Genomic DNA, 14,416 nt, shown 5'->3' with positions numbered 1-14,416 from the left:
TATGACACAGCATCAGTCTGATTGTCTACTGTGCTTGACAGGGATGATGCTAACAAGATTCCCTGCATCTGTTGGAGTCTCAGGTCTCCCAGGTTACAGCAGTACCATAACATTAATTTCTTTTCTCATTCACGTGAATTTTGTGTTTCACTGATGCATGTTAAAGGTTATTCAGACCTTAAATGTTTGGCTTTCATTATTCTTTTAAAAAAAGCATCTTCTTTCCATTAACACAGCCCCGGCTGAAAACATCCGACTTACTTTTTCAGTCAACTTTCATCTATTAAGGAAAAACTTGGTAACGAAGGCTTCTTTCTATGTCTTCCACATTTCCAGTAGCTGTCTTGAGAGTTAAAAATCATATTGAGTGAGCTAGACAGCTCCTTTTGCCTGTTATATTCACCTGTGTCTTCAGTTTGCAAGTGGCAAGTCCCCAGTTATCTCGTAATATACAAGCGAGGACTGGCGTACCTCCTGGCATCCATCATAGCGTGTGGGTCATCCGGGTTGACCACATCATTCTGGTTGATTCTCACAGGTTCTCTGGGAAGGTGGGGAAAGTCTGCTTGCTGCTGAGACTGAGATCCGAATGCAGAGGCCTTTCTCTGTGGGATCAGGATCTGGTGAGGATCCATTGGATCAATATCTGCACTCCTGGTGTTCCTATGGGGCTCCGGTGTGTTGAACCGAAACAAAGGGATTTCATTTCTTCTGGATAGAAACTGGGAGTATGGTGGTGGATTCATACTGGGGAAGAAGGCTTGTTTAACTCTGCCTAAGCTAACCAGGAAGCTGTGTTTCGGAGACTGGTACACATCATATCCATTTTCCAGTGTCCTGTGGTTGAACACGCAGTCGTCTTGGCTGAAGAAATGCTTAGGGGAAAAAATACGATACCTGTGAGCAGAGGGATTTGGTAAATGGCAAGTGCTGATTAGAGATGGAAAGAGTGTTGCAGCAGGTGTTTTTCTGATCTGTCAGCTCTGTAGCTCAGACAACTCAAGCTTCGTCAAATGCAGATCTGAGATGCATGCCTGTGTTTCCAGCAAAGATATTATAATTATTGTTTTCTGGGTCACAATAACCCCACCCAATGCTACAGGCTTGGGGAAAGAGTGGCTGGAAAGCTGCACAGCTGAAAAGAACCTGGGGGTATTGATCAAGAACTGGCTGAACATGAGCCAGCAGTGTGTCCAGGTGGCCAAGAAGGACACCAAGCATCCTGGCTTGTATCAGAAATAGAGTGGCCAGCAGGAGTAGGGAAGTGATGGTGCCCCTGCACTCAGCACTGGTGAGGCTTCACCTCGAGTACTGTGTTCAGTTCTGGGCTCCTCACTACAAGAAAGGCATTGAGGTACTGGAGCAAGTTCAGAGAAGGGCAACCAAGCTGGTGAAGGGCCTTGAGAACTAATTCTATGAGGAGAGGTGAGGAAATTGGGACTGTTTAGTTTGGAGGAGGCTGAGGGCAGACCTTATCACTCTATACAACTACCTAAAAGGAGGTTTTAGTGAAGTGGGTATTGGCCTCTTCTCTCAAGTAAATAATGATAGAACAAGAGGCAATGGCCTAAAGCTGTGCCAGGGTAGGTTTAGATTGGATATTAGGAAAAATTTCCTCACCAAAAAGGTTGTCAGGTTTTGGAACAGGCTGCCTAGGGAAGTGCTTGAGTCACCATTCCTGGAAGTCTTTAAAAGATATGTGGATGTGTTGCTTAGGGACATGGTTTAGTGAGGGACTTGGCAGTGCTATGCTAATGGTTGGTTTCAATGATCTTAAAGGTCTTTTCCAACCAAAATGATTTTATGATTCTTTCAGAGGACTTCATTGTTTGAGCAGCTCCCAACCCATGGCTCTAGGCTTACAGCAGGATCCATCGTTGCCTCTCATTCTGCCCTCGTTCACCCAAGCAGGAACTTGTGATTTTTTTATTCAGCTCTACAACTCAATGCAACCAAAGAAGGGAGGACTGTTTAACCTAAGTAGTAGATCCTCAGCTTGCTTACATCTGCATCCTCCCACTGTAGCTATCCAGATTTGCTGTAGCTGAGGAAATAGGCACCAGGGTATCAAACTGCACGTGCCTTTCAGTCTTGAGTCTAAGTGAAGCTCACTTACCGAACCAAAAATATTTCCCTTCATGTCCATACAAAGGTAGCGTCCACTCTTCACACCTGTGATTATTACAGAGCCAGCACCCTCAGACTTGATCATTAGGGCACCTGTTTAGAAAAACACAGATGTTAAATCCAGGACCCAGATCAACACTGTACCATTGCCTTACAGGACCACAGTTGCTCTGGCTGGAAGTGTCCTCTGGAGTCTGAACAAAGCTCCCTCATGAACTGGGGCTATTGACCACCCTCGATCTGGCTCTGTCTATCTGAACCTTTGACAGCTTTCAGGATGGGGATGGCACCACCTTTCTAGATGCCCTGTTTCAGTGCTATCCAAACCCCTCAAAAGCCATTTTTTTCCCTAACATGCACTCTAAAGTCACAAACCATACCCTGGGGCCATTATCCTTATTTTTGTCATCAGCCACTAATGGGGGGGGGAGTGTTTTCTCCTTCATCTTTGTGATTGCCCCATGGTACTAGATTATCATTAACCTTCTTTTTGCTATATCGAACAAGCCCAGCTCCCTCAAGCTTTCCTTATAGGTTGTGCTCAAAGCTCCTGAACATCCTGAAACCCTCTACCTGACCAGCTCCAGTTTCTCCACATCTGTCAGGAACTGGAGTTTCTATCGTGCTCCATGAGCAGTTTCACCAGCGCCAGGTAAAATGGGAAGGAAAACTTTCCCTAATTTGCTGACCACAGTAGGTGGTTTGTCTCCTTCTCAAAGTGAGGGTGCTGTTGACTTCTGTTTGTCAGGGTGCCTGCTTTAACCATCAGGTCCTAACCAGGTGGGATGGTGACACATCCATCCTCCTCACTGCCTGTGCTTCAGGGGGTTATTGGAGCCCTGGTGCAGAACTTTGCAGGTCTCATGAGTCTGGCACCTCAGCAGTACCGTGGTGACCTGGCAGAGACTCAGTCACCCTCCTTATCATGACCTCTTCAATAGTCTGATTTGCTCCCTTCCTGCCCTAGCCATTCCAAATATTGGTGTGTTTGCTTCATGGCAGATACGGCCAAAACATGGTGTTTTGCTGGCTGTTGTCCTCTAGAACATCACACTGGTTCTTGACCAACATACCTGAGTCTTACAAAACCGTTAAATATGCATGAAGAATAACAACAAGACAGTGCAAACATCCCTGGAAATGTTGCATCAGTAATTCCCCTCCCTCCTAAAAATCTTAAAAGTAGCAGAACTTGATCTTTTTTTATCCTTGATTAAATGATAGCTTTCAAAACCATCCTTTGCTCCTTATATATTTATGTAAAACACCGTTACATATACTTACATTTTAATTGAGCGGATGAAGATGCTATGTAGCAACAATAATAATAACCATAACTTCATGATGCCTAGCTACTTGTGATCTTAGTCCAGCTAGAAAAGAAATGCTTTTGAAATGCTATGACAGAACCCTAAATATTAAAATTTAAAAAACCACAAACATTTTTCTGCTAACTACAGTATTTGAGTCAGGTATTCATCAAAGTAAGAAGAATACCTTAGTTTTCTGTGAAAATTAACTATGAATAGAGACAATTTGAGAACCTTTTAGTTCTAGTAGGGAATGGTTATTCCAGAAGCTTATCACTTCTACAACAGTCGGGCAGAATTTAATGATTTCCCTCCATTTAATGGACTGATGCATACTCAGTTACCCACATTCTACACAAAGGTGAGTTTCTGCCATGCACCTACATTAAAGACACAAATCTTAAGCTTGTCTCACAAACCAGTTTCCAGTGCAGAGATGTATCCATGTATTTAGAAAGAAATGACTTAGTTTTAGTAGTTATCAGTTCTCGACCCCAAAGCAAAGGTTTTGGTGGGTTTTCCACCACTGCTGTGATGAGTTCTCTTGGCGCAGTTCCTTTGGCAATACTGTCACTGCAATGAGCAGTAACTACGTGGGGGATGTTACCATGAGACTCCAATAGGAACTCTCACAAGAAGCTGTGGATAAAATCACGACGTGAAGGATAGTTCAGGTAATTTTGGCTTGCAAGACATCAGAGGAACAACAGGGTTTTACCTCTGTGGAATGAAATTCCTCATCCACTGAATTTCTCTGGAGTGATTTTTGTTTATTAGTTAAATGAGAGGAAGATAATAATTAGGTATATTTTCTATCCCATAGCTACACTCCTCCATTTTCCCACCTAATGAGAGGAGGGAATTTTCTCTAGATCATGAGAAAGCAAAAGTCCTTTTCTCCCTCCCCAGCTCCCCTGAAGACCGAGGGTCCATAGTAAGCTACTTACTGTAAATGGTTTGGTGAGGAGCACCATCAACGTAGCCATCAGCATTGATTTGGAGATGGAGGCTGTTCCTCTCTGTGTCTGTGTAGAGGTGCATCAGGCGATCTCCATTCCCCCAGCTGGGACTCAGCAGTGGAGAGGAGTTGGGAAAGGCAAGGGCAGCCTTCAGGCTACAGAGCACCAGCAGCCTGTAGCCCAGGCAGCTGCAGGGACCAGTCTGCCCCATGGCTCCCAGTTCCTGGCAACTGGTCAGGATCTGACACTCGATATTCCTCTTGGTCACCCCTGTCTGGAGTGTGGATCCTCAGATGGGTTCTCTCCTCTCCTGCAGTGCCTTATAAAGGGCAGCGAAGTGACATCACACAGGAAAAACTTCTCCACATCCTTGCTTTTTGTCAAAGCAACATTTTAAACATCCCAAAACCTCAAGGGAAGGATCTCTGGCTAAGGTGCGGGGGGGAAAAAATGTAAGGTTTCTAAAGACAGCTCACAAAAGCTAATCATATGTTCAAATGTTATCTACAACCCTGTGACATCTGAGAGCTTCCCACGCCCCTACTGTTAGATCCAGGAAGAGCAATGCACTCCACTGCACTTTTCCTGAGGGGAATGACCCTGCAGACCTCAATTACCTTTTATTCTCAGATATGTTTATTCAGATTCCCACCTCCCCTTTCAGTTTCCAAAACACATTCTGATTTAGTGGAGACGTCGAGTGCTGCTAAAACACTTTGCAAGTGTACCTAAAGTTGATGTGAGGTTGTCCTGGGCCTGATTCCCTTTCTGTTAGGGTGCAAGTTTAGCAGTGAGCCTCTTGGGCTGATACCTGTGTTGCTCCATTAAAGCAAAAGAAACCTAATACGAGCCCAACCCACTTCAGCTAAGCTATGCCTTTTATTTCTCCTGTTTCATTTGGAGTAGTAATTAAATAATAATTAAATAATTTAAAATTGGCCAAAATCTGAAAATTACCTGTAAAACACTTTAAAACTTCATGTTTGTTCCTGCACTGCCCATCCTGCCAGCAATGTTTGACAGTCCTGCAGCTTAGCATGGCCAGCAGACCTGAAGCAAACCTGAAATTACTCATCTTGGCAAATTTTTACTACTTCTGCTACAGCAAGCTTGAATAACAGGACACAAGCAAGCAATAATTACAAAGGGACATGACCAAGCTAAAAATTAATAAATGGACAGTGACATTAAAAAATATTCCAAGACACAACACTTGCTTTCAGTTGTCCTGCCAATGTTCTATGGCTTTACAACCAAATTTTCTGATTTTTAAAAAATATGGTTACATGTTGTGCTAATGGGACCCTGTGTATAAGGGTAAAGCAATGATCATAGCAATTACAGCTTATAAAACTAACCTGTGTTAAGGTTTCTTACAAAAATTAATACAAAAGTGAAAAGAGCACCAAACAATACATTACAGTTTATGTATATATATATATTTTTTTTTTTTTTTATAACCTGAGGAATCTAATTGTAGTAGTCTTAGGTTCAGTCACAGTCTCTAGTTGGATGCAGTAGGAAAATTCTCAGTTTCATTAACCAGCTGTGGAGCAGTGCCATCAGCACCAAACATACAACTTTTTGGCTACGACCGTAGCCAACTGCTAAAGCTGATGTGTTATTTATTTTTTTTTTTAATTGTTTAAAATTAGCAAAACTTTGCCAAATTCTCCTGTCACACCTGTGTAAATTTAGAGACTTGCATCAGTGTATATACACCTGTGTCAATCACAGCATTTTTTGGCCAAAGTGTATAAGGGTCATATCTGAAACTGAGCAGACTGACAAAGCTGTCTTAGCTGAGAGGCAGTGTAGCTACAGATGTGCTGCTGGTTGGAACATCTGAAATGCTCTACTTTAATTAAAACTATAGATTGGAAGGAAAGGAGGGTTATTTTTTTCCTTCTCCTATTTTAAGGTGATGTATCTATTTATTGTTGAAGTTATCCACCAGTATTTTTCAGTCAGACATTAAAATAAATGTATGGGGCTTCCTGTTGTTTGTTTTCTTTTTCTTTTGCTCCCTTTCACCAAGCTACCTACTGTACCTCAGAAACAGCTGCAAACTCGTAGGATATTGTGTCTTTTTGAAGATTTTTGTGATACTTTTGTGAATGAAGCTTTTCTGGTATGATATTTCATATTCATCCTGGTTTTTTCCCTGTGCTTGCCATTATGCACTGATCTTATCTCTCTCAGGTGTCTTAGCTGCAGAGAAACAGTTCTCAGATGTTTGAAAAATTTATTCAAACCTCATTTTAGCACACGCCAGTTGTGAGTGGCTGTTTCATTTTTCCATATGTCAAAAAAAACAAAGACTACTTTTATATATATATATATATATATACGTATATATATATATAAGGTATAAATTGTTTGGCATTTTCAGAAGTTTCCCATAGGGTCAATGAATCTCCAGACTTTGCTGAATTCTGTTTAAGCTGCTGGGTTAAAGAGAATTTATTTAAGCCTTTGCTTGTGAGGATAATAATGCAAATTTTCCCTTAGAGTTTTTGTGTCTTTGTTTTAAACCTATAAATACCCACTGCATGTGTTGGGGGTTTTTTGACTTCTTTTGTTTCTTTCAGTTTTTATTCCTTCTCTTTGTATGCTACTTAACTTCTAATTATCCAGCTATTGATGAAGTAACCAGGTGTATGAAATCTTGGTTCCTTTTTCAGGTATGCTCTTTAGTCTCACAGAAGTGGTGACAATCCTTGCTCTCTTGTCGTGTCACCCTGTTGCATGATTAGGAGCAACATTTCTGCAACTTTTACCACGTGTTGATATTGCTTTTTTAGATCTCTGTATCATTCTGACCAATCCAGACAAGTTTTCTCACTTCTCAGTATAGAATTAATTGCATGTTTTATGGATTTTTTTGCTTGTTTATTTAGAGGGAAGAAAGCAATGGAATTTGAAGACCAAAAACATTTCACAGACTCAGAATTGCTGTTCTTCTTTAGCTGCTACCTTAGTGCAGATAAAAAAAAGTCATCTTGTGGTAAGTTTGGTGCAAACATGGATATAGATTACATTTTCTGGAGGAGCTTACACTTTTAAGCAGATAGGAGATTAAAAAATCCCAAAACATCAGTGTGAGCACACGTGGAACTGGACACATATTGGTGGGAAAAGGACAGGGCTGACCTGTGCCTTAGGACTGAGTGTGGATGTTTCTGCAGTCAGGATTGTCACATCGTCCCATTTTCCCACTTCCCAGCATCCAGGGATGCTACACAGCCAGAGTCAGGTGCCACAGTGATGCAGGGCTTTCCTTGGAAGCATCCTGGAAAGGCAGCTGGGAGACATCATGGAGAGCAGTGATGGATGTTGGGAATCCCAGAGGTAAAGGGAAGAAATCCTCACTTCAGAGCAAGGTTGAAAAGATGGGTAATACAGGCCCTCACTGCAGACTGAAATTTATTTGAGAAATCAATAGTATGAGAAATATTTGATGCTCTGCCCTTATTCCCCTCCCTCTCTCTGCCATGCCTTCATCCCAGGCCTGCTCTTGCTTCCTCCTTGCTCCAGAAGCAGCAGAGGTTAAGCTGGTTGGTCTGGGTGGTCAACTGGGCCACATCCCTCAGCTGTAAGGATGGCTGACATGAGATGCTTCTGACTTGCTGGTACAGGGTGTGCTGGGAGTGCTAGCCCAGGACACACAGCAAAAATGTGACAGAAACCACTGAATACCTGTAAATGAGCATCAGAACTTTCTGTGAGTAATGAAGCAAATGCGCAGTATTGTGGTCATATTTAAATATGATCATTTAACTGCAAATTTTACCCAAAACTGTACACAGAAGGAACTGAGTTAGGGTCATGGGAGCAGCCTAGGTTCTGATTTTCCCCCATGTTGACTGATTTTGGTAATTTTTTTGGTCAAAACTTTCCATTTCAAATCTGTAAACCTCTGCTCTCCAGCTGTATTTCATCCCTTCTCCAGCTGCTATTAAGATAGTTCCTTTCTTTTGCTTCTTATCAACTGCAGAGGACTTAGAAAGGACAGGCATGGATTTTTTACAACAAATTTAAGTTACTAGAAGTAATTTGCCCTTAGTTACCTTCTTTAGACCCCTTGAAAGTGCTTTATGCACCAGGCTAAAACCCATTATTTTCCTACTCAATATAACGGGGTCGCCTCACAAGATCCTCTTGCGAGTAAAAATGCACGTACACCCACAGTGCTGGGCTGTCTTTCATCATGTAGGAGCACCTGTAATACTGTTGCTTAATAAAGTATATTGACTTATATTTAAACAGGTGTGTGGCTTGTCCTTTTGCAGAACACTGCTATCTGGTTTTCTGGGATGGCCTCAGGAAGCCTCTTGCTTTCTCCCGTTTCAAAGATCACAAGAGAATTTGGGCTGAGAGGTTTGAAACTCCCGCTGCTTTTAACAGTTTTCTTTCCATTACCTCTCTTCAAAGAGGTCAGAGAAATCAGGGGCCCTTCCTTCTCCCTCCTTTTCTTTAAAATCACTGTAATAACTGGCTCCGGGGCAATCACATCTTCAGTGTTGGAAATACAAGGGTGGAGTTCCTCTCCAGAAGTTATTCTAGGAATAATGACGCACTAAGTCAACGGTATGTACAGTGGATGCTCTGTCTGTATCTGTGTGCATGAGCCTTTGCCACAGACTTTACCCGGTGTTGTTAAACACATCCTGAGTGACCTTATTTGGATGTCCCATTCTTGTCACACTGCCCACGACTAAAGAAAACATCCTGGCTAGGTTCACCTACGTGAAACAGATGAGGTAAGCACAGCCCACTGGGTCTGGGACCGCAGCATGTACCAGCAGTTGCTGCAATCTGCTTGCCAAATATATTGCTTTGGGTCTTCTATTTCCCCCCCCCCCTCCTTAACCCTTTCTTTACATAGCAGACATTTTGAAAACCCATGGCCAGTTTCACAAGTGCTAAGTCATCTGCACATGCAGCTCAGACAGGGATATCTCTAGAACAGCTTCCCCAGTGGCTTTCTCTGCAAGATGCAGAACATCTGGGCTTCCTGAGAGGTGCCTGTCTTTTCTTCTTGGCACTTTTCATTCCAGTCAGGCAGAAGATTGCCATAAACTTTCAGCTCTGCTTCATAAGTCCAAAGAGGGAGAAGGGGGGACAGCTTTTTACCAATGGCTTTACAGATCAAGGGCTTTCAAAATGTAATGCTATAAAGACAAGCGGAAAGAGAAAGCCTCAATATTTCACTGTACTGTGAGGAGGTAGATAAGAAATCAAACTTCCCTGCCTGTATATGTCTCAGCTGGGCATTTGTGATGCTGTTTGTGTTGTTTTGCTCTAGCTGAAATGAAGGGCCTCATTCCTCCTCCAGCTGAAATCCTTGGCAGAGCTCCCAGTCAGAGCAGAACCAGTCCCTAAAAGGTTGTGTTTTCTGAACAGAGAGTGTTTCTGTCATTTTGAAGGGTCTGAATTTTCTTATATGTTGTGGAATAGAATATCGAAGAGATACTTCTTATTTATTGACATTGAGTCTCCCAGGCTGTGGCACCTGTTCCTATGGGGATGGGAAGACCCTTTGACATGTGGGTACCTGTTTCTCCTGCAGCTCAGGCCAGCACCTGGATACAACCAACTCTGTAGATCATCAGTAGGCTTGGTGGTAGGGAGGTGAGAGGATGTCCTTGACTTAGGGTGAGATGAATGAGAAAAGTTTGTGGGGTTCTGAGGTTGGGTCCCAGGATAGTCGTAAATGGGGGGCAAGTGATCAAGGGGGGAGGCATAAATGTGAAGGGGTGCACTGAGAAGTGAAGGAGAGGGCACGAGGACCTCTTTTCACATTTGGCTGTGGTAGCTGCTGCTCTTTGTACATGAGTAAAGTCTGAGGAATGATGCAGGTGGTTGAACCAAATGCCCTTTCTCAGTGCCTTGTGGTATTAAGTTCTTCTGATAATGTGTCTTAAATTATGCATATACATTTAAGACCACATAATTTGATCTCTTGTTGTGTGACTTATAACTGCATCTAAGGTACCATATGAGTGAAAGATTTTCAGGTTAATTCTGCTCCCACATTCATACATGTATCAACTCTCAGGTCTATTTTTTCCTCAAAACCAGACAACCCAACTCAATCTGAGCTCTTATATGGAGATCTCTGCATGCTTTCTTTGGACATCCTTCAAGTATTGCTCTTGCTGCTCAGATCCCAGCCTGAACACCTTGATTCACATCAGTCCACCCTCTACAAAACAAAATCCATGTGCCAGACAGAACGTACCTGCAACACTTGCCCATCCTTTGCTTCACTGTGTGACCTTCTTCCTTCCCTTGGCAGCATCTCAGGTTTTTTCTATATTCCCTACTGCAGTATAAAGAAATGCTGTTTAATCAGTTGGACCTGAGAAAGATGTTAAAGATGTGTCAGGTGGCTTTTGCCCAACTGGATTGCTGTGGTTTGGGGTGCAGCTCCTGGGGTGGCAGAGCCAGCAGAGGACACCCGTGGCCTCAGGGCTCAGGCAACCTCATCAGGGGCAAGCAGCAGCTGGACCAGCAGCTGAATCATCTGGGTTGGCAATAACCTTGGGTAGGGCAAGAATCTGTAAGGTGCTTCCTTTTTTTTTTTTTTCCTGCAAACAACAACAAAACAAAACACAAAAAAAGCAAAGAAAAGTAAGATAACTATATAACATCTTCCCTTTCATCTGCAGAAGAAGGGAGCAAAAGGATAAAAAACATCCTCTGAAAGACTCCTTTTGAGTAGCTTAGAGGTTGGTGCTCAGTTGTTTGTGAAGAGTTTTGCCAACAGTGGATCTGTTGTCTTTCACTTCAGTTCTTAGTACTGAAGACACAATCAGTGTAAATAAAAATGTGCCCTTGAGGAAACCTTTTCCTCTGTCATTTTTCAGACTGGAAACAGAAGCATTTGAGTACTCAGGGTTGAGAGGCTGAATTTAACTTAAATTCCTTGATGTTCTTATCATGTTTGATGTTTGATTATGGCTGCTATATTGAATCCAAACCTTCCTGGCCAAATGCTACTGAAAAGTCTTGCTATGGAACTGGGCAAGGAAATCTTTTTCCTCGTGCATAACATGTGCAAAGTTGAGAACTCAGCTTTTTAGATACTTCTTTAGCTGCATGAACTTCTTGTCTCTTGTAGAAGCCTTTAGGCATTGGTGGCACTTAGACTGGTGTCTGATGTTTAAAAGCAGAGTTTGCTGACCTGGCAAACTACTTGTAGTCTTTGAAGGATATTTGGATTCTCAGCTGCAATACAAGTTTATTCTTGCAAAATAAATGCCCAGCAACAGAGTGGGTTGTCTAGGAAGGATGGAGATGGCAGCCTTATAAGCAGAAGCAATAGTTTTTAAAGCCTTTTTGTTTGGTTGGTTGTTTTTTTAATCATTGTTTTCTTATTTTATGCTTCCAGATCTGATTTGGGGAGGGAAAATTCCCTGCACTGCCCATAACCCTTATTTTTTCAACTTTACAGACATTTGATCTAGACATAAGCAGACATAGTGTCTGGCAGTCTAATCTCCATAGTCTATCTCCACAGCCTTTGCACCTGAGTTTTAGTGATTATGCAGGTTCTGATTTTATTTTTTTTTCCCAAAGAAGAGAGAACATTTTAGAAATGAATCTTCTGAGCATCAGCTTGGTTTCAGATGTGAAGAAACAAACAAAAATCCTCAGCCTTGCAAGATTTAAAAGATACACTGATATTACAAAAGATTCTGGCAAACAGATTGGAAATGCTATAAAATATTTCTGAGCAGTGTTTGCAAAACAAACAGAGTAACATTAGGTTAATGAATGACACTGAAGAATTGAAACTAATAAAGCAGGAGCAGAACATGAAACATACTTATACCTTAGTCAGGAAAAGAAAAAAAAAGTAAAACAGTGACTGCATTGGTTCCCAGCAACTTCCATGGATAGTGCTTTGTTCCAAACAGGCTGCTCCAACAGCTCTCTGTAATGGAGACTTTCTGTACAAAACCTGTACATTAAAATTTATTCAGACCACGTGTAAGTGCCAGTATTTTATGGTAAAATATGTTATGGTCACAAGTTGCAGCACAGGAAATTTGGTTGCAGAGAAGTAAAAATTTCTTCCCCTGAGAGTGGTCAAGCTGTTGCCCAGAGATGCTGTGGTCCATAGCCTTGGAAAGGTTGGAGTGGATTAGGTTCTAAGCAAGCTGAACTAAGCTGGGAACTGGGGCTGGTCTTGTTGGAAAAGAAACCACCAGAAGCTCCTTGACACCTAAACCTTTCTCTGATTTTATGATGCTGGATATGGCAACATGTGCCACTGTGTTCATTGACAGTTTCCAAAAAAACTGATAATTTCCTCACATTAGATAGAAGATGAGAATAGAGAATAAACTTTGTTCTAACCTACTTCTAAACTTACTCCAATCTCTTGTTTTCACATGTTCCGCTTGATTCTGTCTTCTGGAAAAAGAAATAAAAAGGCTTGGGTTAAAGAAACAAAGAATGGAAAATGTAAAGAGAGAGGAGAGAATGCAGGGAAGCTGTCAAGACAAAATATGCAGACAGCCTCATCGTCAGCCAAGGTCCCTTTTGCTGTGGGACTGTAATAACATAGCGTGCGACTGACACCGTTAGAATGGCTTCAGTACAATTCCCTGTGTTGCTCTTTAGCTCTGAGACTTATTTATAGAGAGATCTTTTTGAAACTAGAACTTGATTGGTGAAACATTTGATCTATAGGTTTCAAGAGTAATATTTTTAATCTGAAAACCTAAGCAGCATATTAAGACAGCTGTGACTTGAACCGAGCAGTTCTCCTGTACTGAGTATTTCTAGCGTAAGGAAAGCAGAAAGATTTCTTAAGCTGCTACAAGTCCAATCTATGACTCTGGACTCCTTTAAAGCAACATGGAGCTCAAACTTTGGACAGGTCAAGATAAGTAACAGTGACTTCATTTTCTCACCTAAAACTGTGTTACAGCTCAGAAGCTGAGGTGTGTTTACTGAATTTTTTCTGTGATAGGAGCACCTGGAGCACAAGGACAAGGATTTATGAGATTGAATGGAAATCTGGCAAAGAAATGTCTTGAACTCTGCCCCTGATTGAGGTTTGTTCCATCACAGAATGTTTTTTTCAGGTAGACCTGAAGCTCTAATATATTTTTGTACATTGCAGACAAAATTCTTCAAGGTGCTTTCTCAGCCTGTCACACCACTGGCAAGGAGGAACTCGAGTGACCCACTGAGACCTGGACGCACAGGTTCATTGGCTGCTTGGACACTGATCCTGCACCTGGGCCCTACTGACCTTTGGCCATTTTCACAGCTGGTCTAAGTTGGTGTCATGCCAGGGCTGTTTGAGTAATGTTTTATCTTTCAAAGAAGACAAGCAGGCCGCTTTTGTAGTCTTTATTGAGGTTTTGGGCTCTCACCAAACTGCTCAGTTTTTCAAAAAACAAGATTTGCTGTCTGACTTTTTTTTTTCCTTCAACTTAGAAATGAAACCAAACACTTTTAAAATATTATTATTTATTTTTAAAAAAATCCTATCCATAGCCCTAGTGGACCTTCTTACATTCCAGAAGTTGGCCAGTCCACCTGCCTCGCCTGAAGATGACTATGTCTCTGCCACTCGTGTCACTTCAACATCCTTTGCTCCATGGTTCATTCATCCCTCAGTCTCCAATTCTGGGGAAAGAATGGAAATTAATTCAAGCTGATACTTTCATGATAACTGATAAGCAGCTCAAAATCAACTGAGTTTGTATAGAATGCAAATGTACGTAAGAAATTCCATACAGAAGTAATTTTGCAGTCATTCAAGTGGCCTGTAAACCTGCATGTCAATTCTTATGGGGTGTGGAAAATGAAACCTATTTGACATTATCCTGTCTTCTTTTGAAACCTGAAAGTTTCTCTTTTCAATCTGAAACACAATGTACAGATTTGCTCAACATTTGCAGAATGTGGCACTCGTATGTGCTCCATATGTGTCCCATTCCCTTTGTAACATTTATTGTTCTGGTCATTGCCTTTGCAAAGTGTTGTTTTCTGGTG

General features: G+C 41.8%; 1 protein-coding gene across 1 annotated transcript; it reads right to left on the bottom strand.

Moving 5' to 3' along the window:
• Positions 1-301: 301 nt before the first annotated feature.
• FGF23 (fibroblast growth factor 23) lies at positions 302-4,835 on the bottom strand. The gene is made up of 3 exons (XM_008504442.2): positions 4,385-4,835; positions 2,117-2,220; positions 302-875 (listed from the first exon to the last, which is right to left on the bottom strand). The coding sequence occupies exons 1-3, from the start codon at positions 4,605-4,607 to the stop codon at positions 438-440; spliced, it is 765 nt and encodes a 254-aa protein (XP_008502664.1). The 5' UTR covers positions 4,608-4,835; the 3' UTR covers positions 302-437.
• Between the last annotated feature and the right edge of the window lie 9,581 nt (positions 4,836-14,416).

Source organism: Calypte anna, chromosome 1 (assembly GCF_003957555.1).
Source record: "Calypte anna isolate BGI_N300 chromosome 1, bCalAnn1_v1.p, whole genome shotgun sequence".
NCBI classification, from domain to species: domain Eukaryota; kingdom Metazoa; phylum Chordata; class Aves; order Apodiformes; family Trochilidae; genus Calypte; species Calypte anna.
Note: the sequence above shows the minus strand (reverse complement) of the source record. Positions and strands in the feature narration are given on the sequence as shown.

Excerpts from the sequence above, each read along its gene's own strand:
- FGF23 (XM_008504442.2), bottom strand. The coding sequence starts at position 4,607 with ATGGGGCAGACTGGTCCCTGCAGCTGCCTGGGCTACAGGCTGCTGGTG. Across the intron at positions 2,221-4,384 it reads TCCTCACCAAACCATTTACA|GTGCCCTAATGATCAAGTCT; the intron begins GTAAGTAGCTTA and ends TTTTCTAAACAG. Across the intron at positions 876-2,116 it reads AGGGAAATATTTTTGGTTCG|CATTTCTTCAGCCAAGACGA; the intron begins GTAAGTGAGCTT and ends TTTTCCCCTAAG.